At 56.4% G+C, this 25,722-nt stretch overlaps 2 protein-coding genes across 17 annotated transcripts; one reads left to right on the top strand and one right to left on the bottom strand.

Annotated features, from left to right (window-relative positions):
- Window positions 1-326: 326 nt before the first annotated feature.
- SLC25A29 (solute carrier family 25 member 29) lies at window positions 327-18,879 on the bottom strand. 16 transcript variants are annotated; one of them, XM_058429648.1, is made up of 7 exons: window positions 18,568-18,876; window positions 15,794-15,982; window positions 10,898-10,932; window positions 7,542-7,716; window positions 7,350-7,421; window positions 5,025-5,108; window positions 2,842-4,765 (listed from the first exon to the last, which is right to left on the bottom strand). In XM_058429648.1, exons 6-7 carry the CDS (start codon window positions 5,085-5,087, stop codon window positions 4,016-4,018), a joined length of 813 nt encoding a protein of 270 aa, XP_058285631.1. In that variant the 5' UTR covers window positions 5,088-5,108; window positions 7,350-7,421; window positions 7,542-7,716; window positions 10,898-10,932; window positions 15,794-15,982; window positions 18,568-18,876; the 3' UTR covers window positions 2,842-4,015. The 16 variants fall into 16 exon arrangements, 15 of the variants coding, with proteins under 15 accessions (XP_058285631.1, XP_058285630.1, XP_058285627.1 ...); XM_058429647.1 differs by lacking the exon at window positions 18,568-18,876 and adding an exon at window positions 16,975-17,451; XM_058429644.1 differs by lacking the exon at window positions 15,794-15,982 and having other exon boundaries at window positions 10,898-10,941.
- On the top strand, window positions 11,712-12,229 carry LOC116485195 (small ribosomal subunit protein eS24-like). Its single transcript, XM_032753748.2, has one exon. The coding sequence runs from the start codon at window positions 11,748-11,750 to the stop codon at window positions 12,147-12,149; it is 402 nt and encodes a 133-aa protein (XP_032609639.1). The 5' UTR covers window positions 11,712-11,747; the 3' UTR covers window positions 12,150-12,229.
- Window positions 18,880-25,722: the final 6,843 nt, after the last annotated feature.

Below are 25,722 nucleotides of genomic sequence, written 5' to 3'. Positions count from 1 at the left end.
CCAGATACTCAGGAGGCTGAGGCAGGAGAATCACTTGAACCTGGGAGGTGGCGGTTGCAGTGAGCCAAGATTGTGCCATTGCACTCCAGCCTGGGCGACAAGAGTGAAACTCTATTAAAAAAAAAAAAAAAAAAGACAGTTTGGGAAGGTGTTTTGATTGGACATACTGAAGCCCAGATCAAGTTGAGATTTCAAGAGCAGTTGGCACTTAGGAGAATCTGCCACTGTCCCCAAGGCACTGCCATGTGACCCACCCTGGTGGCCCTCTCGAACGTCTGGCCCTGCTGTTCTCCAGGCCCTGCCTCACCCCCTTCCCAGCCCCCACCGACCCCTTCCACCTCAAGACCTTGGCTACATGTGCCCTTCCAGCTACAGCCTAGTGGTCTCTGCGGCCCCGTCCGCTGCTGCTCTTCCTCTAGGACTCCGCTCAGACGTGCCCCCCAGTTATTCTCCCAAACCTGACTGGAAAAGCAAATCAAGCAAAGTTTATCCAATGAAATATGCCATGCAGCTATCAGCAGGAAGGAGGACCGTTCAAACACACTGATACAGAGCCCTGCTGAGGGTTGGATTGTGGCCCCAAAAAGATCCGTTCAAGTACTAACTCCAGGCAACTGAATCTGGCCTGATTTGGAACCTGGTCTCTGCAGATGTTTTTAGTTAAGATGAGGTCATACTAGAGTAGGGTGGGCCCTTAATCCCATATGACTGGTGCCCTTATACAAAGAGAAGACATGGAGACACAGACACACAGAAGGCAGCAAGAGATGGTGGCAGCGATCGGAGTGATGCGCTTGTGAGCCTAGGGAGCCAAGGATTGCCAGCCGCCCCCAGAAGCTCGGAAGAAGCAGGGAACAGTTCGTCCCTCAGAGCCCCCAGAAGGAACAAACCCTGCCTGCAGCTGGAGTGTGGCCCTCAGAACTCCCAGAGGACACTTGGCTATTGTTTAGCCACAGTGTGTGGTGTTACAGCAGCCCTAGGTGAAGGATGCAATCTCCAGGATCACTGTCAAGGGAAGACAGCAAAGAACAGAACGGTCAGGACCTCGGCCACACTTTGTGGGGGGTGCAGCTGTCCCTCCGCCGTACCATGCTGGCACTTGCCCAAGACGTGTTGGATGCCCTCTGGGAACTGGAGACTGTCCTTGACTCAGGAGGAGAGGCTGGACCCAGGGAGGTGGAAGGAGGTTTTCCTCTTCACTGCACAAGCCTGGGTTCTGGTAGTATTTTTAGTTTTTAGCACCTTCATATATCACTTATTCCAAATAAATTCAAATCAGAGGCCGGGCGCGGTGGCTCACACCTGTAATCCCAGCACTTTGGGAGGCTCAGGTGGGTGGATCACTTGAGGTCAGGAGTTTGAAACCAGCCTGGTCAACATGGTGAAACCCTGTCTCTAATAAAAATAGAAACATTAGCCAGGTGTGGTGGCGCACGCCTGTAATCCTAGTTACTCGGAGGCTGAGGCAGGAGAATCACTTGAACCTGGGAGGTAGAGGTTGCAGTGAGCTGAGAGAGCACCACTGCACTCCAGCCTGGGCAACAGAGCAAGACTCCATCTCAAAAAAAAAAGTTCAAATCAGGGAGAAAAGAAAATGTAAACTAAATTCATTAAAAACAACAACTCCACTCCCTGCCTAGCAGATGTGTTGGTCATGTGAGGCCGCTGAACTGAGAAGTGGGAGGGAGCTGGAAGCCCCCCACCCCTTCGACCTTGCTCCTTGCCGCACCACCCCTCACTTCTGAAGGGCTGGCCTGCCCGTGTGCTGTCCCCAGAGGGCAGGCAGCCACAGGGTTCGTGGAGAAGCCCCACGGTGAGCAGGGCTGGAGAAAGGTTTGTGCTCAAATCAGTTCCTGACAAGGGTCACATGGGGGCCTTTCCAGAGAGTGCAGATGTGTGGAGAGATCCAGGGTGATGGGGACCACAGCCACAGGCCACACTCAAGCTGCCCTGAGGTTCAGCCACCCAGGCCTAGAGAGGCAAAGGGGCTGCCAAAGCTGGACATGGAGGAGCTAAGGAAGGGGTCCCTCTCTGTGCCCATGGCCAGGGTGTGTCCCCCACCCCTGGGAGCTTCCCCTGGTTTATTTCAGAGTAAAGAGAAGTGAGAGAGGCCAGGAGACCCCAGGGGTCAACAGCCAGCTTCCTCCCTGCAAAGCCCAACTTCACAGGCTAGCACTAGGATTAAACAGGCACATGAATGGGGGCCCCTCCTGGACTCTCCCTCGTCAGTGGGCAGAGTTTCTTGGCTCAGCAGTTGGGAGGGAGAACCTCCAGGGCTGGTGGCTGCAGAGGCTCAGGATGCCAAGGGCTGACTCCAGGAGGCTGAACAGAACTGCAGGTGAGGTGGGCAGCGAGACCCCCGCACCACACCTTTGGCAAAGCTCCAGGATGCCCTCTTCCAGGAAGCCCTCTCTGACCTCCTAGGCTGGGTTAAGTACAATTGTGCCCAAGTTGCCCAGGTGGCTGAAATGGTCAGCTCCACTCAGACCTCCCCTCTTCCAGGAAGCTGTTTTTGGGACACGCCCTGCCCCTGCTGCCCCGCCCGCCAGTGCCCCTCACCACAGGCCTCTTTCTCATTGCTGGGATGATGATAGCAGAGGGGCATCTGCTGAATGGCCAGGCTGCACCAGCGTGTTCATAAGCTTTACATTCCAATCCTCAAGCCCTTCATTAGCTTGCCTTGCAGATGAGAAAACAGGCTCTCAGATGTATCCGCAACTGCCCAGGTCACATGGCCAAGGCTGCTGTCAGGATCCGAGGGCACACACCCCCCTGAGCTGGCCCCTTCGACTCCAGGGCAAGGATGCTGAATGAAGCCCTTTCCTCAGGCAGCCTCGCCACTTAAAAAACAAACAACACTTTATTCCCTTGACAGTTTCTGTACAGCGACGCCAGGCTGTGCAAAGCCCAGTGTCATCTTCACTGAGCACATTCCCCAGGACGCCTGGTGCGGCACTCTCCTGCCCCAGGCCCCAACTAGCCACCCCTGTGCCCACTAGTGGGCCCTGTGCCTTCACGGGGATGAAGCCCTGGCACTGAGAATGCCTGGGAGGCACCATTTACTGGGGAGCAGAGGGACTGACCTTTGGCTTCTTTGTGGCTGGAGGTGTTCCAGCCCTGGTGAGGGGGGGGTCCCATACTGTTCTCTGCTGAGCCCTCTGCACACCTTGGGGGATCCTGGCTGGCGGTGGTAGGTGGGCCAGAGACTCAGCTGTCCATCAGCTGGCATGTCCCCATTTTATGGACAGGCAGCCCGAGGCCCAGAGGTGGAAGGATTTCTCCTTTTCTCCTTGCCACAGCTCCATCACACTTGAACTGTCGAGACCTCCACCGCTGGCCTGTTTGCTCCCCACCCTAGTCCCGTAGGCTGATATGTTGCCTCCAACAGACTCCATGGCTTCCCGGAGGGTGCAGGGTCCCCAGTTCACCCTCCAGCAGGAGTGGCAGCAGCTGGGGTACCCCTAGCAGTGGCATGTGGAGAAGCTGGGGTATGCAGAGGATCCAGTTCTGTGACACCAGGAGGCACACCAAGTTTTCCTGTCCCTAACACAGACCAGAGGGGTGGCCCACCACCCTCCCGGGTGGAGGATGTGTGGAGTGCAGGTCCCTGGGTGGCCCCTTGGTTGGCCATCAGAGACCCCCGGGAGCCAGCCTGCAGGGCAGGAGCACAATGGCGTGGCCAGGATCCGGGAAAGGGGCTGGAGTGTCTGCCTCAGTTTCCAGGATAATGGTGCAATGGCCTCGGCCAGGCCAGGTGCCGGCTGCCGCTGGGAATCATCTCTGACCTTCGTGACTCTACAGTGTGGGTATGAAGGTCCTTATTTCATAGATGAGAATACTGAGGCAAGTGAAGTTCTTGGCCAAAACTATCCAGCTTATCAGCAAAATTCAGCCCAAGTCTGATAGACTCCATAGCCCCCAGCATCCGAGCAGGAAGCAGGGCAATCGACTCAGGGGCCAATATATGTCCCGGGTTTCTGAGAAGGAGCCCTGGGGGAGGAGGGCGGGGTGAGCGTCACAGGCTGGAGGGCTGCGCCAGGGAAGGCCCCGCAGGGGAAGCGGGCACAGCCTCGCCCTCGGGCCCGGCCTCCTCGCCACGCGCATAGGTGAGCACCACGGTGACGGTGGCAAAGGTGGCAGCGTTGACGGGGAAGGCGCGCAGCAGCGTGGACGCCAGCCCCCGCGTGAAGACGCGCCAGCCCTCGGCGCGGTAGCTCTGGTGCACGCAGTCCAGGATGCCGCGGTAGCGCGGGGCACCCCGCAGTCCGTCCGCCTGCAGCCGTGACTTGACCACGTCCACAGGGTAGGTCGAGAGCCAGGACATGATGCCCGACGTACCGCCCGCCAACAGCAGCTTGGGCACCAGCAGGCGGTCGCCCGGCTCGCAGCTCAGCGCCCGCGTGAGAGCGTCATAGGTGAGGAAGTAGACGCCGAAGCTGGGCGTCTCACGCAGCAGCGTGGACACCATGCCCCGGTTGACGCCACGCAGACCCTCGTGCCCGTAGATCTGCACGAGGCAGTCCAGCGAGCCCTTGTAGGTGCGCGCTAGGCCCGCGTCCTGCAGCTGCAGCCGCGTCTTGGCGAGCTCCATGGGGCAGCAGATGACGCACTGGATAGCGCCCGCCGCCGCACCTGCCAGGAACTGGTTGAGCGGCGAGTCGTGGCCCAGGGCCCGAAGGGTGTTGCCCTGCACCCCGAACACCAGCGCGTTGATGAAGGTGAGCCCCATGAGTGGTGACCCCAGGCCCTTGTACAGGCCCAGCACCTGCGGGGACAGACGCCATCAGAGCCGGCAACGCGCACCTCCCGGGCCCTCCACGCGGAAGGGGGTCGGGGGATGGCAGCCCCAGCCCACCCCAGGGGCTCCTGAGGACCAAGCAGAATTTCGTTAGAACCTAGGTCCTGATTGGCCTCCTGGCCGTCCTGACACCTTCCTTCCTGGCTCTCTGGTCTGGGGTGGTGGCAGCCCAGAAGCTAGTTCCCCATCCTGTGCCTCCCGAGCCCCACCAGCCCAGGCCACTCACGCTCTCTTGCTTGATGATGGACTTGAAGCAGTGCAACGTCCCACGGTACTGAGGCTTCTCCATGCTCTGGACCTGAAGCCGCACCTGGAAGGAGAGGGTCCAGTGAGAGGCAGGCAGGCAGGGCCAGAGCACCCAGCTCCCGGGTCTGGCGCTCGGGCTGCCTGGGAGGGTCTCCCAAGGAGGCCGGGCACTCAGGCACAGTCTAAGACTTTTGTAATTCCAGGGCAGGGCGGGCCGGGTATCTATGCCTTCTCAGGATGGGGTGCCAGTAGGCAAACGGCTACAGGGAGAGGCTGCTGGAGACAGGGTAGGGGGTCCCCAAGATCTCAGACCAGTTGAGGTTAAGCCTCTTGTGTACACTATGGCTGCACAGTGCATTGCCGGTGGGGCATGAACGACCTCCTGAGACCGGCCTGTTCTCCAGGTGATGCTTGTCATACTGCTGAGTGAGCAGCCCATGTCCCAGACTAGGCTGAAGGGCCCCTGCCCTAATGTCCCATCAGAGACTGGCTTCGAGGCAATAGGCACAAAAAGTGATAAGCCTGGCCAGGTGCAGTGGCTCACGCCTGTAATCCCAACACTTTGGGAGGCCGAGGTGGGTGGATCACTTGAGGTCAGGAGTTCAAGACCAGCCTGGCCAACATGGCAAAATCGTGTCTGTAAAAAAAATTAGCCTAGCGTGGTGGCATACACCTGTAATCCCAGCTACTCAGGAGGCTGAGGTGGGAGAATTGCTTGAACCCGTGAGGCAGAGGATGCAGTGACGTCATGCCACTGCACTCCAGCCTGGGCGAGAAAGGAACACTCCGTCTCAATAAATAAATAAAAACAAAAGCAATGACCTTGGCTCCAGGAGCTCCTGCCTGGTCTCTGCCAGTAGCCTCTCGTGAGAACAGCAGTTATGAGTTTATAATAGAGTGGTGGCAAGAGAACAGCCAACAACCTCCTTGGGGACCCACGTCAGCAGCTCTGGGGCCTGGGACGCTGGTCAGGCCCCGCCGCCTCCCAGCCCAGTGGCCCAGAACCTCTTCCATGTCAAAGCACTCTTTGTTGCCTATGAGCTTATCGCTCAATAGGAGGCTCAGAGTTGCAGAGCGGGGGGTGGGAGTAAACTAGGTCAAGTCACATTCTCAGGGGCTGGTTCCCTAGGTCTGACTCAGAAATGATCATTCTTACAGCCAGGGCCACAGCCTTCGGTACTAGGCAGCATGGGACAGGGGAGGGCTTCACACTCAATTATCTCGGCATTGGGACAACTGCCCCCATTTCCAAGATGGGGAGACTGAGGCTCAGAGATGTTTAACAACTTGGCCAAAGCTGTCCTCTCCAGGGACATGAGCAGCTGTGTTGGTCAGAGTGAGGGTGGGAGGGAGTGCTGGCAAGGGAGAGCCCTCACCGGGAAGAGCCAGGCTTCTGCCCGGATTCTGGAACCTTTTCCAATTCTCTCCACCAGAACAGGTGGGCCCTCTGTTGGTGAATGCACTTACAAAAAATGTTTTGTTAGGAAACAAGTACCATCTCAGCACCCCCAGGACCTCAACAGCTGGAAACCAATGCTTCAAGACTGGCCCGAAGCACCCCTCCCACCCTGGAGGCCCAGTTCTTGGCCAGCACCTTGATGCGAGGTTTGCTGCTTTCCCTTCAATGTTCTGGGGTCTCTGGGGGGATCTCTCTGTTCCTCCTGCAGCCCCAACACTGGCACTAAGAGGCCTGTGTGAGTACAACTGATGTGACATGGAGCTGTCCCTTCCCAGGTTGGATACTCAATGCCACCTGGGTAGTGTTGTGAAGTCTTTGCAGGTCACAGACACTGGTGAATGCCCAAGTCCAGCCGGCTGGGGAATGTCAGGCTTAGGTCAACTCAGCTTGTCCCACCAACGTGGGCAGAGGCCTCTCCCCACTTTGTTTCTGACCCCTCAGTACCCTTCAGTCTGTGACGAGCCCTCGCTCTCTGGGAGAGGAACTGTGGCCCAGTGTCCCAAGTCTTGTCATCTACAGCTCAGGCTCTTAAAATCTTGGGGTGCCAGGCTCTCCTTTGAGGATTGATGGGAACGGACCCACCCCTGAGAAACTAGTCATTTGGACACAAGTTTAGGAAGCTCCCAGCTCCCCATAGGGCCGAGAGACCCCCACATGAGGACCCCCAATCCAGAGGGGGCTGATTGTTTTTGACCAGTCTGAGCCCCCACCCCAGGACCTGTGCTGAGCCCAGGCTTGCCTCACACCCTCCCTGTCCCCTGCTACGGAGGGAACTCTGGGGTAGGGGAGATGGGCATGACAGGGTGGGGTCCAGGCTGGGGTCGGGTTCACCTGGTCTGTACTTACTAGCGCTCTCCAGGGTGAGGCTTACGCCCATCTACAACAAAGTTACACTTTTGCTATGGATGGAGACAGCCCCTAGCTCAGAAAGTAAAGGCGGTTAAAGCAACAAAATTTCAACATGACATCCAGGCGCGGAGCCCCCACAGCCAGCCCCCACCCACCCTCCCCATCCCATGCCCAGGGATGGCCGGTCACCCCTCATCACAGGTCAAGACGACTGCTCCCTGATTATTGTTGTGTCCAAGGAAGCAGGACAGAAAACTCCCTTCATGCAGAAACATGTGTGAAGGCCGTGTGCTTCAGGACGGTGGCTGTGGTTCTGGGCGCTATAGAGGAGATCCAGATCTTGGATTGTTTCAGTCCCAAGGGCCTGGGGGAATAAACTGTGACTGTCCCAGCCATGAGATAGTCTGTGGCCATGTGACAGTACGGACTGACACAGACTCGGGTGGCCCCTGATGATTCTAGGGTACAGCTGCAGTTATATTCAACCAGGCAAAAGGGACCCGTGGTGTTGAAGTGAGGACAGTGGGCCAGGCCTGTCATCCCAGCACTTCAGGAGGCCAAGGCAGGAGGATCACTTGAGCCCAGGAGTTTCAGACCAGCTGGGCAACATATCAAGACCCCATCTCTACTAATAACTTAAAAAAAAAATGAGCTGGGCATGGTGGTGTGTGCCTGTAGTTTCAGCTACTTGAGAGGCTGCAGTGGGAGGATTGCTTGAGCCTGGGAAATCAAGGCTGCAGTGGGCTATGATTGCACCATTGCACTCCACCTGGGGTGACAGAGCAAGACCATGTCTCAAAAAAAAGGAGGAAGTTAGGCCAGTGGAAGCCTCAGAAGAAGGGGAGGGAGGAGTTGATAGGAGCAGGAGGGAAGACTTCCAGAGGACTGGCCATGTTCTGTTTCTCCTGGGTGGCAGCTCCCCACGCATGTGTTTTGCAATGACTTGTACACCTAGGATGTGTGCACTTTTTCTTTTTTTTTTTTTTTTTTTGAGACGGAGTCTCATTCTGTTGCCCAGGCTGGAGTGTAGGGATGCGATCTTGGCTCACTGCAAGCTCCGCCTCCCGGGTTCACGCCATTCTCCTGCCTCAGCCTCCCGAGTAGCTGGGACTACAGGCACCCACCACCACGCCCGGCTAATTTTTTGTATGTTTAGTAGAGACAGAGTTTCACTGTGTTAGCCAGGATGGTCTTGATCTCCTGACCTTGGGATCCACCCGCCTCGGCCTCCAGAAGTGCTGGGATTACAGGCGAGCCACTCGCCCGGCCGGATGTGTGCACTTTCTATATGTGCTGGACCTCAACTAAAAACAAACAGTAGCCAGGCGTGGTGGCACGTGCCTGTAATCCCAGCTACCCGGGGCGGGGGTTGGGGGGCGGGAACTGAGGCAGGAGAATCACTTGAACCCAGGAGGAGGAAGTTGCAGTGAGCCAAGGTCGCGCCACTGCACTCCAGCCTGAGTGACAGACACAGACTCCGTCTCAAAGAAAAACAGTTCAGCTTTTTAAGGTCCAGATGTGATACTGCTGGAGCGACAGTGGCAAAAAAAAAAAAAAAAAAAAAAAAATGGATCACATATAGATCTTCTCAAAGACCACCCTCCAGACGCGGGGAAGTAGGGTCTGGGGAGTAAAACCTCACGGGCTGGAGAAACTCCCGTCCCTGCGTCACTTCAGGGGTGCTGCTCGCGGGCTCAGTGGCTCAGGACGGCGGAGCACCAGGACGAAAGTGCTCCCAGGCCTGGCTGGGCACGGTGGCTCACGCCTGTAATCCCAGCACTTTGGGAGGCCGAGGTGGGCAGATCACAAGGTCAGGAGATCGAGACCATCCTGGCTAACACGGTGAAACCCCGTCTCTACTACTAAAAAAAGTACAAAAAATTAGCCGGGTGTGGTGGTGGGCGCCTGTAGTCCCAGCTACTTGGGAGGCTGAGGCAGGAGAATGGCGTGAACCCGGGAGGCGGAGCTTGCAGTGAGCCGAGACCGCGCCATTGCACTCCAGCCTGGGTGACTGAGTGAGACTCTGTCTCAAAAAAAAAAAAAAAAAAAAAAAAAAAGAAAGTACTCCCAGGCCTGCCAGGGGCTGCCTGAGGGGGCCAGGCAGGAGCCCAGCAGGTCTGGCCGATTCATAGCTCAGAGAGCCCAGGCCTCCACAGAGCTGGAAAGAGGAAGTGAATGTGAAGCACTTCTTGGCTGCAAGAGGCATTCACAACACATGACCACGAGATATAAACACAGTGCAACGTGGACACTGCCAGGCTGTCCTGGGCTGCTCTGGCCTGGGGGAGGCTTCACGGGTGGCCTGGCTAGGCAGCGCGTGGGCATGGCTGGGGCCGGGGGCTGTGTGGGCAGGCTCTGCACAGCCTCACTCTCGGCAGGCAGGTGCAGCAAACGTGGGGCCGCTGCCTGCCAAGAAAGCCTGGCCCTTCAGCCTCCTCCCCAAATTGGCCCACAGTGGATAGAAGAGTTGTGCTTTTCAGAGCTAGCATTTAATCCAACATAAATTATGCTGTTGAGCACTGGCACGATGACAACGTTTGAGCCCAAAGATACAGGGACCTGCCCAAGGTCATGCAGAAAACCGGCTGGCAGAGGGACCCGGACCTGCACGAGGCCCAGGGACAGAGCTTTTTAAGGTCACAACCAATGCATAAGGCCGGGCCCTCACTCTTGTGCTGGATGCAACTCAGCCCTATGGTAAGTCGCTGTCTCTGCCAACACACACCTGGGCTCACTAGAAAAGGAGACCAGAAGCCTCCCTCAAACCCAGCTCAGGGTGCACATCCTGCCTTGCCGTCAGCTGTGCCTTCCCTCAGTGGGAAGAGGGGCCACATGTAGCGCTGCCAACAAGCACAAGGCTGGTCTGGTGCGCGCCACTCACAGCTTGCCCTGGGGCCCAGGGAAAAGGGCGAAGAAGGGCCCCACTGGGCTACTTTCAGGACATACAGCCCAACCACAAGTGGAGGGTGGGGATTTATTTGAGAATTTCCAGCTGGAGGACATGGATTTCCTTGGTTTCTGTTCTGGGGGGTCTGAGAACCTGGAAGTCTGGTTCATGGAGGTGTGGGGTGTTATCAAGGAACTGGCTAACAGGGCCCTTCCTCAGGCCTCTGGCACGTGGGAAACCATCACTCGGATTCTCCGTAAGGATGATCACCACTCCGTGAAGATCATGTTCATGGGAGATACAAGTTTTTTTTTTTTTTTGTATTTTCTCTCTGAGCTTTTCTTTCTTTCAAGGAACTGTTTGGGGGAATTCTGCATGGGAACGATGTGGGTGCCCCTTGCTCTGGGTGGGAGAAAACCTCAGCACCTCGGTCCCAGCTGGCCAAGCTCAGGATGGACTTGGCCACGAACCCAGCTTGTGGATCAGCCCCAGCTGGGAGATGCCAGGACAAAGCAGCGAGGAAGGTTCAAACCCGGCCTGGTGTAAAAGCAGCTGCCCCCCTGGGACTGTACACGGAAACAGGCTTCCAGCCACCCCAACCCTGTGAGCCTCTCTCCAATGTATGCGCCGAGGAAAAAAACGCAGCAATGAGACTCACCTTGACCGTGTCAAACGGGTGTCCCACAAGCACGCCTGCCACACCTGGAGGAGGAGAGGGGGACTTGTGACCCACATACCTCAGAAACGCAGTGCAGAGTGCTGGGCAGGAGGGGGTTCTGACAAGGAAGACTGGCAGGAGCTGCTGCCGGGGAAAGGACATTGACCAAGCACCTGCGGGTGCAGCAGGCAGATCCCATGAGCCCCTGGAATCCTCACGTCCAGTGTGGGGGTACGCATGTGACATCACAAGGCCAAGCCAGCATCTGTCCCACTCAGCGCTGGTGTCTCATCTGTGGGCTGCTGCTCTCCACAGATGACTGGTCTGGGTGGCTGACAGCAGAAGTTGTCCCCTGGGAGGCTGCACACACTATTTCTGGGATGTCCCACTAATCCAAACACCTGACATGGGCAGGAGGCTCCAGGGATGTTGGACTTTGGGGTCAGACCCTCCCCAGATTTGAATTTCCCCGCTGCCGCTCATCAGCCTGGCATACTCACAAATGACTCTGTCTCTGGGCCTCACTCTCCTTACCTGTAAAGGTTTACCTCCCTCCCCCAGGGTGGCCATGGAGACCGAACAGGGTAATGGCCCCTTGGGAGTGACGACCCCAGGTCCTGATGCACTGGCTGACACCTCCGTCCCCTTCCCTGAGTGGGAGCCACCTTGAGCCCAGGGAGACAGCTTGTGACTGTGGGGTCATCCTTGGTTATTGTTTCAGGTCCTGCCAAAAATCCAGCCCCTCTTGAAGGACAAAGGTTCACCCCGCCAAAATGGCTCACAAACACTTCTCAAGAGTCCTAAACGCGCTCTCTTTTCCTCCTTGGCTGTCTGAATATAGGTCGCCATCATGAACGACACCGTAACTATCCGCACTAGAAAGTTCATGACCAACCGACTACTTCAGAGGAAACAGATGGTCATTGATGTCCTTCACCCCGGGAAGGCAACAGTGCCTAAGACAGAAATTCAGGAAAAACTAGCCAAAATGTACAAGACCACACCAGATGTCATCTTTGTATTTGGATTCAGAACTCATTTTGGTGGTGGCAAGACAATTGGCTTTGGCATGATTTACGATTCCCTGGATTATGCAAAGAAAAATGAACCCAAACATAGACTTGCAAGACATGGCCTGTATGAGAAGAAAAAGACCTCAAGAAAGCAACGAAAGGAACGCAAGAACAGAATGAAGAAAGTCAGGGGGACTGCAAAGGCCAATGTTGGTGCTGGCAAAAAGCCGAAGGAGTAAAGGTGCTGCAATGATGTTATCTGTGGCCACTGTGGATGTTTCACGAGAACATTAATAAACTAAAAACTTCAAAAAAAAAAAAAAAAAAAAGAGTCCTAAACGCTGTGCAGGTGGTAACCATCTCTGAGTCTTGCCACCACTGTGAGTAAGGCAGCCTCATTACCCATTTCACAGGAGAAATAGGCTCAGTGAGGTCAGGTAACTGACTCTGACTCCCATGTTCCTCTCCTGGAGTTTCACGTGGACATCTGTTCAAGCTCTCCCTTTACTGCCAGTAATGTTTATGTATAATTAACACAGCTGGCATCTGCTGAGTAACAAACGAACATTACAACCCATTCTTACTCTTCCACTTAATGCCTGTGGCAGTTACTATGCATCTCCATAAATTGAACTTTGTATCTTTACCTAACGTCCTCTCCATCCTTTAATACTTTGGACCTGGACAAGTGTGGTGACTCACGCCTGTAATCCCAGCACTTAGAGAGGCCAAGGTGGGCGGATCACTTGAGGTCAGGAGTTCAAAACCAGCCTGGCCAACATGGTGAAACTCCGTCTCTACTAAAAATACAAAAATTAGCCGGGTGTGGTGGTAGGTGCCTGTAGTTCCAGCTACTCAGGAGGCTGAGGTGGAAGAATTGCTTGAACCCAGGAGGCAGAGGTTGCTGTGAGCTGAGATCGCACTACTGCACTCCAGTGACCCACAGACCGAGACTCTGTTTCAAAAAAAAAAAAAAAAAAAAAACTTTGGACCCTAATACCCACTTGATACTAACTTTAACTTTGCCAATTCTGCTTTCTTTTTGGTTACATGTGACTGGTATGGTTTTGTCCAACTTGTAATTTTGGTGTTTTTGTTTTTTGAGACAAGATCTCACTCTGTCACCCAAACTGGAGTGCAGTGGCATAATCTTGGCTCACTGCAACCTCCACCTCCTGGGCTCAAGCGACCCTCCGGCCTTAGCCTCCCAAGCAGCTGAGACAACAGGCATGAGCCACCACACCCAGCTAATTTTTGTAATTTTGGCAGAGACGGGTCTTGCCATGCTGCCCAGGCTGGGTTCAAGAAAATGCAAACTCCTGGGTTCAAAAAAACCCAAGCCTCCCAAAGTGCTGGGATTACAGACGTGAGCCACCATGCCCAATGTGTAGTTTTGAACCTTTTCTTACTAACTTGTTTTTAGATGTTTGTTGTAAGCAACTATAACTGGATTTTGTTTTCTAACCCAGTCTAAAGCAGTCTGATTTTGCTGGAACAACTGAGGGATCTGCCATTTTTATGCCACTTTATTTTATGTAAATGGTTTATTTTACTCCCTTTTGCATATTTTTGATGGTTTGGGAAAATTACTATTTATTCCCTTTCTTTTTTTGAGAGTCTTGCTCTGTCACTCAGGCTGGAGTGCAGTGGTGCGATCTCAGCTCACTGCAACCTCTGCCTCCCGGGTTCAAGTGATTCTCTGGCCTCAGCAGGACTACAGGCCCTCCCCACCACACCCAGCTAATTTTTGTATTTTTAGAAGAGAAGCTGTTTCGCCATGTTGGCCAGGCTGGTCTAAAACTCATGACCTCATTGATCTACTTGCTTCAGCCTCCCAAAGTGCTGGGATTACAGGTGTGAGCCACCACGCCCAGCTATTTATTCCCTTTCTAATTGTTCATTTGTAATTTCAGCAAAGGGTTACTTCCTGCTTCTTTTTATTTATTTATTTTTTGAGATGTGGAGTCTCGCTCTGTTGCCCAGGCTGGAGTGCAGTGGTGCTATCTTGGCTCACTGCAAGCTCTGCCTCCCAGGTTCACGCCATTCTCCTGCCTCAGCCTCCCAAGTAGATGGGAATACAGGCACCCGCCACCATACCCGGCTAATTTTTTGTATATTTAGTAGAGACAGGGTTTCACCGTGTTAGCCAAGATGGTCTCGATCTCCTGACCTCGTGATCCACCCGCCTCGGCGGCCCAAAGTGCTGGGATTACAGGTGTGAGCCACCGCGCCCATCACTTCCTGCTTCTAATAGTCTAATCATTATATAGAAACAGGGTAAGCACCGCCTCCCCCACAACTCTCTCTGCCTCCTTCTGCCCCGCCCACCCCAGTAAGAGCTACCTGAAGAAGGCTCCCATCCCTGCCACCTTCCACTGATATTTTCCTAGAGACCGTGAGACTCAATGCACAATGATTCCCTCTCTTTCCATTTTGGGGTCTCTACTCATCAACTGCCATTTCATTAGACCCTTTCTTTTTTTTTCTTTCTTTTTTTTTGAGACAGAGTCTCACTCTGTCGCCCAGGCTGGAATGCAATGGTGCGATCTCGGTTCACTGAAACCTCCACCTCCCAGGTTCAAGTGATTTTTGTGTTTCAGCCTCCCAAACAGCTGGAACTACAGGCTCCTGCCACCACGCCTGGCTAATTTTTGTATTTTTAGTAGAGGCGGGGTTTCGCCATGTTGGCCAGGCTGGTCTTGAACTCCTGACCTCAAGTGAGCCACCTGCCTCGGCCTCCCAAAGTGCTGGGATTACAGGCTTGAGCCACGAAGCTCGGCCCAAAATCTATTTCTTTTTTTTTTTTTTTTTGAGATAGTCTTGCTCTGTCACCGACGCTGGAGTGCAATGGCGTGATCTCGGCTCACTGCAACCTCTGTCTCCCGGGTTTAGGTGATTCTCCTGCCTCAGCCTCCTGTGTAGCTGGGACTACAGGTGCGCACCACCACACCCAGTTAATTTTTGTATTTTTAGAGATGGGGTTTCACCATGTTGGCCAGGAGGGTCTCAATCTCTTGACCTCGTGATCCACCCATCTCAGCCTCCCAAATTGTTGGGATTACAGGTGTAAGTCACCAAGCCTGGCTCAAAATCTATTTCTTAATATGGCTGAGGAACAGTATGAACACTCTGGTGGAGAATCCTGGGCCCAGGCCAGCCTTGGTCCTCTGGCTTTCAGTGCTGCAGATGAGAAATCTGCTGCCAATGTTTTTTTTTTTTTTTCTCCTTTGTCAATGATTTATTTATTCTGGGGGAGGTTGCTGAGATTTTATCTGTGGATTTCAAGAATGTCACCAGGAGATGCCAAGGGTGTGTCTTTTTCTTTAAAGTAACCCTGCCTGGAGCTCTACCAACACTTTCACTGTGCAGACTCATGCCCTCTTCTGATCAGGGAAAATTTCCACTATTATTTATTCATCATATTAATCATCTCCAGACGTGTTCCTTCTTCTTCCAGAGCCTCTAACATTCACAGGTGGATGAAGAAGCAACCACCAAGCCTACCTTTTCTTTCGTGACTTCCATTTGGGTTTCTAGTTTTCTGGGAGGCCTTTGTATCCTGGAAACAGGAAATCCATCCTCTTTTCCACTTCAGCTTTTTAATTTTCTAAATCTGAAAATCCTAGTTCTAGAACCTCTTTTCTTGGGAAGTTTCTGGATTTCCCTGGGTTTTGGAAACTGAACACTTGCCCAGGATGTGCCACTGGACTTTACTTCTCCCTCCAGCGGGCGGCCCCTCGAGGCCCCTCCATGTCGCCTGAAGCTAGGTCCAGCTGTGTGATCCCCTTCCTGTGGGTGCATGGTCACGCCTCTGGCCCCAGACCTGCCCAGGTGACAGCAACAGCAACAGGGCAAGGGAGGGAGAGGGCAGAAAGACCCTTACGCCACTTTCCTCTGGTGGGAGGCCCCACTCAAGTCTCCCGGGAGAGGCACTGGTTCCCACTTTCTCTTCTGACTTGTTTCAGCACCCGTCGGTGAGGGGCTTGGTCTCCTTCACCCCAAAGAACCCATCCTCAGGAACAGCGTGGGCTGTGGGGCTGGCCTCCATTGGAGGAGCCTCCTCACCACCTTCCTGAGCGCACGAGGAGGCCTCCAGTCACACCAGCAGAAGCAGAACCCTGTCTCCCAACTCCAAAGCCACCGTCTACTGTCCTCCCTAAGCTAGGCTCTGCGGGCAATCCCCACCCAACAGTCCTCAGGGCTGGGCGGGGTGGGGAGGAACCACTGTCCTGGGGATGGCTGGTAGCAGAGGTGGTAGAAAGAGGCACCCCTCCCTCTCGGGGTTTACCTCTCCTCCCGGATTCTCCCACCCCCTGGCTGAGCTTTTCTCTCTGTGCCTGTTTCTGTCCATCCAGAGCCCAGTGTCTATGTGGCCTCAAGATTTGGGTTGATCCCCCAGTAGGGGAGAGGGGGAAGCATTCCAAACCTTCCACCATGCAAGGCCCCAAGGATGCTGTCAGTCAAGATGCTGGCCCCGCCTCCCTGAGAAGTTAAAACACGTGACCCACACTAGGGGAATAGTAGGGGGTGGACAGTCCCCCTCCCCAGCCACCAAGGAGAAGCACTGGCATTATCTGCCCTGAGCCTGTAGGTTGGGGGCACCCCAAGAAAGAGCCAGGCAGGGGCTGCTGGGGTACAGGTCCCAAGGTGGGGTGCCTCTGGGCAGGCTGTCAGTGTGACCCCAGCTGTGCCAGGGACCTGGAGCCTGGGACACAGTCAGTTCACTGTCCTGAGGGCCCACCCCAGCACCCTGGAGGAAGGGGGAGAGAGGACTGCATCAGAGGCCAGACTGCATCCTCTGGCCATCAGAGGAGCACGTGGTGTGACTTTGCTCTAGTACCCCCACCTCTCTGGGCCAAGGTTTCTCCGATGAGACCAGGAGTGAGCCCCCAGGTGACTTCTGTCCTTGTCCACCTGGGAGGCGCAGGCTTACGCTTGCAGAGCCTTAGCTGGGTGGCCATTATGTGCCTGGGGGTTGCACGAAAAGCAGGGCCTGGGGGCAGGGGGGGTGGCCTGTGCCCCAGTGCTACAGCACCAGACAGTGCCAGTCCTTGACCCACAAACCTGGGGCAGGGGGCATGGATATAATCTCTCCCAGGTGGGCCTATGAGGATGGACAGCGAAGGACATTCCAGGCAAGGAGGCCTGCGCGAGCGAAGTGCAGAGGAGACCACAGATGTGCCGGGAGGCGCCAAGCAGGCCTGCCTTCAGGGGAAGTGTTCCTGCCCCAAACCCCGGTGTTTCCAGGAGAGCAGCACCGACGGTAGAGCCACTGCAGAAGGAACTCTGACCATCGGGGAAAGAATCCCCACTCCCCAAAGGCTGGAAGGAGGTGTTGGCCTGGGGACAGCCCCTCACCCCCACCTGCTGGAGCTGGTAGTCGGTGGGGAGCAAGGGTGGAGCACAGAGCGAGATCACAAGCGGGAGGGGAAGGTGAGAATGAAATCCGCAGAGGACACGCCCCCTCTGTCTCCAGGGCACCCAGCGCTAGGGACAAACTCCCCAGCGATTAGCAGCAAACTCTGGGCTTTGCGCCCCGCAGCTTCCGACTAGGTAACCGACCGGGAAGTTCTAACTCCTTCAGCGCACATCACCTCCCCAACACACTCCCTTTTCAATGAGTCCCTCGCCCAAGAAGCAGGCTCCGACGCCACAGGTTTAAATACTTAAGGCCACCGCTAGCCACTCTTCCGCCAGGGCTCTCAGCGCTAGCCGGGAGCTGAGGGTTTACTCGAGCCAAACCCAAGTAGATGATGAGCGGAGAACAAGGGCAGGTGCTGGGAGAAAAGTGGGACCAAACAGGGATAACCGGCCGGCCCTCTCTGCAACTCCCGCCGCCAACCACCCTCCCCCGCCCCCGATATCTAACCTAGCCTCCCGATGAATCCTGGTGAATAAATTAACCCTCAAGGTAAAAGCAGAGAAGCCAGAGGCCCAACAGGGAAGGCCGTGCCCGATGCCCACGGTCGGGGCACGGGAGAGCCTGGACTGCACGCCCGCCAGGGCCCTCCCGGAGACAACCGCATGGGAGGAACCCCAGAGCCGCGACCGCGCCTCGGAGAAGGTGCCCCACACCGGCTCGCCCGACCCACTCACCACCCCCCTTCTGCCCCCAACAGCTCACAAAACCGCGTAGGAAGGGGCGGCGTTCCAAGGCGTGACTCGGAGCCAGAGCGGTTCAGTGCCCTCCAAGGCCAGCCGAGTAGGGGGTCGGCCCCGTAGCCCCAACCCCGCTGGACGGCTGCGCGGGACCGGGTGGAGTCAGCCCCGAAACATACGGCCGGGGGAGGGGACCCTGCTCCCAGTGCGCAACGGATGGGGATGGGGGAGGGGAGGGAGATGAGCCCGAGACCTCAGCGCGGGGGGCAGTGGGGCATCCTCCCGGCAGTCCTGGCCTCCGCCTAGCCACGGTGCTGCCCCGGCGCCCCAGACCTCCCGTCCGAGCGTGCCCAGAGAGAATAAAGACACCTGCCCTCGCGGACAGCCCGGGCCAGAAGTCAATTTACGCCCACGAGAGCCGCCTGAGGCAAGAGAACTGCGGTCCCATTCGCAGGCGCGGCGACCCCCGCTACCGGTAAGCCGCGAGGCCAGGGCGTGCTGGTGGGCCGACCTCCCTCCCCGGACGCCTCGCCCCAGCCCGGCCCGCCGCCTCCTTACCCCCCGCGCATCCAGCCAAGAAGTCCAGCGCCATGGCCGGGTCCCAGGCGAGGCCGTCTTTCCTCCTCGTCCTCCCCCTGAGGCCCCTCGCCGGGCTGGGCGCCGTCGGAGTCCCCGAGCTCGCGGTGCCGGGGCTGGGTCTGGCCGCCCCTCCTGGCGCGGAGCCCGGGCAGGCGCCGTCAGGGATCGTGGGGACGGCGGCAGCGGCGAGGCCCGCGCTGGTCCCTCAGCGGCGGCGGACTCTCTGGATCCCCTCCTGCCCGCGGTCCCTCACCTCGGGCCGCGCGCCCCGCCCCTCGTGCCTGCCGGCAGGGCCCGGGCGGGGGCGCCGAGCGAGGCCAATGGGCGGGCGCGGCGCGGACAACACCCCGGGCACTGCGTTTCGCCGCCGCGCCTCATTGGCCGGGCGTGCGCGGGAGGGCGGGGCGCGGGGGACGTGGTGGGCGCGCAGGCGGGGCGCGGGGGCGCCTCAGACAAAGAGCGCGCTGGGTGCGCAGGTCCGGCGGGAGGGGACGCGCGGGGCGGCGGGTTTGGGCAGAGGACCCCGGGAGTACGCGGGGTGGCTCTGGTCTGGACCGGGCCGGGAACCGGACCCTGGGTTCGGGGTTCGGAGCCCAGCGCCGCCGCAGAACCTCAGCGCCTTCGCCTGTGCCGTGCGGACCCTGCCGCGATAACGGCCGTGGAGCGCCGGGACGTTCCGAGGCCCGCAGGCTGGGACGCCGCTAGTTGTGAAACTCCGCGAGCGGGAATCGCCCCTGGGCAGCCTCCGCCCGTCCCGCCTGCGCGCCCGCGGCGGCGGTGGCCTCCGGGGCTTCCGGCGTCCTGGCCGAACCCGCCGGGTTCTGGGGGTCGGACGCGCACGGGCACTTCCGGCGGGGCCTGAGGCTGGGATTTGGGCGGAGAGCAAGGAACCTTAAAAGGGAAAGGGGCCATGGGGCAAAGAGCGCACCAGGCCTTCGGGCGACAGCTCCTTCCCGAGGACTGCGGGTTGCGGGAGCCACGGAAGGTTGTGGAGGGAGGGAGGTTCCTGGACTGGGCTGCGGAATGGAGTCGGGCCAGATCGCAGCGCCTCTGTCAGCGGCGGCCGGACGGGGCGAGACCAGAGGGGTCGGTAGGGGCCGCGCTCAGGCGCTGAAGTCGGAGGGCCCTTGGCTCTGGGTCACCAGGGTATCCATGGGCTGCGGGGATGAATGAGAGCCGAGTCTGACTCGGCCCCCCAGGAGTCCCTGACATTCGCAGTGGCAAGGGATCGCCCTGGTCCCTGTGGAGGGTCCCAGTCGGTGACTTCCCACCAGCCCTTCCCCAGCGCCAGGCTGGAGCCTGGGAGCAGGGACGGGCCAGGCGCTTTCTCTTCGCTGTAGGAGTCAGATCACAGCCTTAGGCCGGGCCCAGCTTCCTTCTTTAGGGCCTGCAGGCAAGGCCACACTGTGTGCCACGTTTCCAGGTTTAGGGTCACATGGTTCTTTTACCCATATTCCAGTGGGTACCTACCTCCTGGAGGGGCAGGTCGAAAGGTTCTGTGTATTTGGTGCTAGGACACACAGGTAGGTGTTGTCAGTAGTGCAGCCTGGTGCTAGGGGCAGGGGTTCCCAGTGCTCATGTTTCCCTTTAGAGTCTAAGTAGAATGTTAAGCAGAGACCCAAACCCTAGGTCTGCTGACTCCTAGTCCAGGGCTCGTGATGGCTGGTGGGCCCTGAACGAGGGGTCTGGAGGCCTGGGTTTGAATATCGCCAGCCTCTCTGACCCACCTGGGTGCCTCAGGGAGGCAGGTGTGCGGATGGGGGAGAGTGGCCCATGGGCCAGAAAAGCAGTGGTATGGGGGCCCCAAGAGAAGCCCAGACCCAAAAGGGCAGGAGCTGGCTGTGGGGCTACTCAGGTGGCTGGAGGCCTCCTGCAGACGTGGTGACACTGGACAACCTACATCTAGTCACTGACCTTAGGAACAGGGTGTCGTTGGGATGTTGGAGGGCTCATGAGGTAAAGCACAAATCCCTTCACATCCATTCCTGGTTCAGGAGGTTTGGGAGGAAAATCCAGTACCTTAACAGCATGTGGCACCAGTGAGAAACTGATGGAAACCGATAAGGAGAAAAGCATGACCTGTTTTGCTTTGTTACTGAGAGAATGTACATGCCTTGAAAGTTGTGCTCGGGGCAGGTTGCACTGAGCTCTCAGTCCCTGGGATCCTTGGGAAGGGGCCTAGTAGCCTGGTAAACAGTAGGCACTCCATAGTTGAGCTTAGAAACCTCCCGAGGCTGGGTTCAGTGGCTCATGCCTGTAATCCCGGCACTTTGGGAGGCTGAGGCAGGAGGATCGCTTGAAGCCAGCAGTTTGAGGCCAACCTGGGCAACATAGTGAGGCCCCATCTCTTAAAAAAAAAAAAAATCGGCAGGATGTGGTGGCGCATGCCTGCAGGCCTGTAGTCTGTAGTCCTAGCTACTCAGGAGGCTGAGGCAGGAGGGTCGCTTGAGCCCAGGAGGTCAAGGCTGCAGTGAGCTATGATCAAACCATTGTGCTCCAGCCTGGATGACAGAGCAAGACCCTATTTCAAAAAGAAAAACCAGGCCGGGCGCAGTGGCTCACGCTTGTAATCCCAGCACTTTGGGAGGCCGAGGCAGGCGGAACACGAGGTCAGGAGATCGAGACCACGGTGAAACCCCATCTCTACTAAAAATACAAAAAATTAGCCGGGCGTGGTGGCGGGCGCCTGTAGTCCCAGCTACTCGGAGAGGCTGAGGCAGGAGAATGGCGTGAACCCGGGAGGTGGAGCTTGCAGTGAGCCGAGATTGCGCCACTGCACTCCAGCCTGGGCAACAGAGCGAGACTCCGTCTCAAAAAAAAAAAAGAAAAAAAGAAAAACCTCCTTGCAGGGAGGGTCCTTTGGTGAGAGAGCTGAGGCAGGCCGTGTGAGGGCAGCAGTGGGATCCTTCCAGGCCTGGGAGACGAGGAGTGCGGGCCCTTAGTTGTGCACTTTGCAGGGAGAGCTTGGAGGGAGAGCTGGTTTGCGGGGAGGGCAGGGTTCTTGGTGTGTGTGGGGGGGGGGCTGTTGGATTTGGGGACTAAGGTCAACATGTGGGGGACAGTGGAGGACTGGGTTCTGGGACAGATCTGCCTGACCTGACCCGCCAAGGGAGCCTCAGGATGTGGGTGCCGGGGGGCTGCCTTCAGCTGGAAGCACCCTGAGGGCAGGTCCCAGGTCTGTCCCCTTCATCTTGGTGTGCCCAGGGCCTGCACAATTGACACTGAGTGGCGGACATCGGGGAGGGGGTGAGGACAGGCACTGGAAAGGGATGGGGTCACACAGGTGTGCTGCTGGGTTACTAAACTTTGCAAAGCTACATCTTCCTGAGTACCCTGTTTTCCTGCTGGCTGGGAATCATGCAGTCAGTCGGTGCACTGCCCTGTGCCCTGTGCTGGGGACAAGACAGACACAAATCCCCGACCTCCATGTCAGGGCTGAGGAGAGACCAGAAAGGAGGAGTGAAAAAGTTGGTGCCAAGTAAATGAATCCGTATGCCCACATCTTGGAGCCTGTAGTATTACATCAGCAGTTGGGTTCAGTGTCTATTGTTTTATTTCATTTCCTGAGGATAAGGTTACAGCACAGAATGTGCTTTCTCAAACTCCCATGTTCCACAGAGCCCTTGTCCTCCCATCCCAGAGGAGGCAGGGCTCTGTGCAGCCCTGAGGACCCCAGCCTTTCAAGGGGCAGGGCAGGCCCAAGGCCAGCACAGGAGGACCACAAGGCCGGTCAAGGACTGTCACGGGGCACTGAGGGTCAAGCCAGCTCACTGGAAAGGGTGTGTTGGAGTTTTCCTCGTGTACAGCTTTTATTCTCACACAAGACAGGTTCAGTGTGGAGAAATCAGAAACACCAGAAGGTAAAAAGGAAACGCAAGTCTCTGTCCCCACCCTGGAATCTTGGAGCTGAGTGACCCCCTGCAGGAGCTGTTTGGGCCAGGAATGGGGAGGGTGGCTGCAACTCAGGCTGCCAGAGGGCAAGTTGAGGGGGAGAGGATGAGGCACCAGCTGTGTAGACCTTCCTAGGAGTTAGGCTGTGCAGGGGAGGGTGCACAGAAGGGCTCTGGCAGCAAGCACAGGTGTAGACTTGGGATGTGAGCCACCTGAGCAGGTTGCAAACTCCTGGCCAGAGATTGGTGGGGCGGGCAGGCTGTCAGTTGCCTCCTGTCTCATATGGAATACCCGAGCTCAGTGCCATGGTGTGAGGCCCAGGGTAACCAGACTACAACCTCACCTCCATCTTTCATGCCCTCTGGCCCTCTTATTGGAGCCCACCCTCTAAGCTTGTGCCCCTCTCAGGGCCTTGGCACTGGCAGCTCCTCTGAGTCCCTGGGGTCCTCGGGAAGGGGCCTAGTAGCCTGGGATTACAGGCACCCGACACCATACCTGGCCAACTTTTTGTATTTTTAGTAGAGATGGGGTTTTGCCATGTTGGAAGCTTCTGCCTGGCCTGGTGTCGTTACCTCTAGAACTTGGGTTCCGGCCGGGCACGGTGGCTCATGCCTGTAATCCCAGCGCTTTGGGAGGCTGAGGCGGGTGGATCATGAGGTCAGGAGTTCAAGACCAGCCTGGCCAAGATGGTGAAACCCCATCTCTACTAAAAATACAAAAAAATTAGTCAGGTGCGGTGGCAGGCACTTGTGTAATCCCAGCTACTCAGGAGGCTGAGGCAGGAGAATCGTTTGAACTCGGATGGCGGAGGTTGCAGTGAGCCGAGATCTTGCCACTGCACTCCAGCCTGGGTGACAGACTAAGACTCCATCTCAAAAGAAAAAAAAAGTACAAAAATTAGCTGGGCGTGGTGGTGCATGCCTGTAATCCCACCTAACTGGGAGGCTGAGGCAGGAGAATCGCTTGAACCTGGGAGTCAGAGGTTGCAGTGAGCCGAGATCACGCCACTGCACTCCAGCCTGGCAACAGAGGGAGACTCCGTCTCAAAAAATAAATAAACAGGATTTGGGTTCCTGCTCAGTGCTTACCTCTTCAGAAGGGGCTTGGCTGACCTGCCATGGTCTGAATGTGTGTGTCCCCCCAAAATTCATATGTTGAAGTCCTTTTTTTTAACTTTTAAGTTGAGGGGTACATGTGCAGGTTTGTTGTATAGGTAAACCCATGTCATGAGGGTGTGTTGTGCAGATTATTTTGTCACCTAGGTATTAAGCCTAATGCCCACTGATCCTCTCTCTCCTCCCCTCCACCCTCAGCTAGGCCCCAGTGTATTTTGTTCCTCATATGCTGAAGTCTTAACCCCCGAGGTGATGGTGTTAGAAGCAGGGCCTTTGGGAGGTGATTAGGTTATGAGGGAATGGGATTGGTGCCGTGTGTGTGTGTGTGTGTGTGTGTGTGTGTGTGTGTGTGTGTGAGAGAGAGACAGGGCAGCCAGAGTACAGTGGTGCAGTCACACCTCAAGCCTTCCTCCCACCTCAGCCTCTTGAATAGCTGGAACCACAGGGGGCAGGTCACCACGCCCTGCCCCGCCAGCTTTGCCTCCTCCCAACCCGAGCAAGGGGCGAGCAGATAGCCTTGGAGCCCAGCCTGGGGAGAGGACCCAGACTCTGCTCTGTCCCGCTGCGTGGCCTTGGCCACAGGTTTCTCCTCTCTAGACCTCTGGGGTTGGAGTTGGCCAGTGGGTCCCTGTGGGGCTGAGTCGCCACCACCTTGGCAAACAGCTAAGAAGGCAGATTTCCAGGGCCTGCCCAGACCTAAGAAGTCAGCCCCAGGGAGCAGGTAGAGACAAAACCTACGTTTAAACCAGGCTCTTTAGTGGTTCTGAGGTGGCTGTGAAACTGCGGGTTGAGACCATCTCTAAGGATAGATTCAGGAAGATCCAACTTGAAGGGGTGGGTTGCCCCTCCACACCTGTGGGCGTTTCTCGTTAGGTGGAACGAGAGACTTGGAAAAGAAAGAGACACAGAGACAAAGTATAGAGAAAGAAAAAAGGAGGCCCAGGGGACCAGCGTTCAGCATACGGAGGATCCCGCCGGCCTCTGAGTTCCCTTAGTATTTATTGATCATTATTGGGTGTTTCTCGGACAGGGGGAATGCGGCAGGGTCATAGGATAATAGTGGAGAGAAGGTCAGCAGGTAAACATGTGAACAAAGCTCTGCATCATAAACAAGGTAAAGAATTAAGGCCGGGCGCGGTGGCTCACGCCTGTAATCCCAGCACTTTGGGAGGCCGAGGCGGGCGGATCACGAGGTCAGGAGATCGAGACCATCCTGGCTAACACGGTGAAACCCCGTCTCTACTAAAAACACATAAAAAAATTAGCCGGGCGTGGTTGCAGGCGCCTGTAGTCCCAGCTACTCGGGAGGCTGAGGCAGGAGAATGGCGTGAACCCGGGAGGCGGAGCTTGCAGTGAGCCGAGATAGCGCCACTGCACTCCTGCCTGGGCGAAAAAGCGAGACTCCTTCTCAAAAAAAAAAAAAAAAAAAAAAAGAATTAAGTGCTGTGCTTTAGATATGTACACACATAAAGGTCTCAATGCCTTACAGAGCAGTATTGCTGCCTGCATGTCCCACCTCCAGCCCTAAGGCGGTTTTCCCCTATCTCAGTAGGTGGAATATACAATCGGGTTTTACACCAAGACATTCCATTGCCCAGGAACGAGCAGGAGACAGATGCCTTCCTCTTGTCTCAGCTGCAACGAGGCCTTCCTCTTTTACTAATCCTCCTCGGCGCAGACCCTTTATGGGTGTCGGGCTGGGGGACGGTCAGGTCTTTCCCTTCCCACGAGGCCATATCTCAGGCTATCACATGGGGAGAAACCTTGGACAATACCTGGCTTTCCTAGGCAGAGGTGCCTGCGGCCTTCTGCAGTGTTTTGTGTCCCTGGGTACTTGAGATTAGGGAGTGGTGATGACTCTTAACGAGCATGCTGCCTTCAAGCATTTGTTTAACAAAGCACACCCTGCACAGCCCTTAATCCATTTAACCCTGAGTTGACACAGCACACGTTTCAGGGAGCACAGGGTTGGGGGTAGGGTTACAGGTTAACAGCATCTCAAGGCAGAAGAATTTTTCTTAGTACAGAACAAAATGGCGTCTCCTATGTCTACTTCTTTCTACACAGACACAGTAACAATCTGATCTCTCTTTCTTTTCCCCACACCAACTCAGACAGTTCTGCTTTT

Source organism: Hylobates moloch, unplaced genomic scaffold, assembly GCF_009828535.3.
Source record: "Hylobates moloch isolate HMO894 unplaced genomic scaffold, HMol_V3 SCAFFOLD_16, whole genome shotgun sequence".
In the NCBI taxonomy this organism is placed as follows: Eukaryota; Metazoa; Chordata; class Mammalia; order Primates; family Hylobatidae; genus Hylobates; species Hylobates moloch.
This window is presented reverse-complemented; position numbering and strand designations above follow the sequence as displayed.

What these genes read in the sequence shown, in the direction of transcription:
- LOC116485195 (XM_032753748.2), top strand. Translation starts at nt 11,748, where the DNA reads ATGAACGACACCGTAACTATCCGCACTAGAAAGTTCATGACCAACCGA.
- SLC25A29 (XM_032180550.2), bottom strand. Translation starts at nt 18,601, where the DNA reads ATGGCGCTGGACTTCTTGGCTGGATGCGCGGGGG. An exon ending in CTTGGCTGGATGCGCGGGGG is followed by an intron (nt 10,942 to 18,567) that starts GTAAGGAGGCGG and finishes CTCCTCCTCCAG; the next exon opens with GTGTGGCAGGCGTGCTTGTG. An exon ending in CCATCATCAAGCAAGAGAGC is followed by an intron (nt 4,766 to 5,024) that starts GTGAGTGGCCTG and finishes CTGTCCCCGCAG; the next exon opens with GTGCTGGGCCTGTACAAGGG.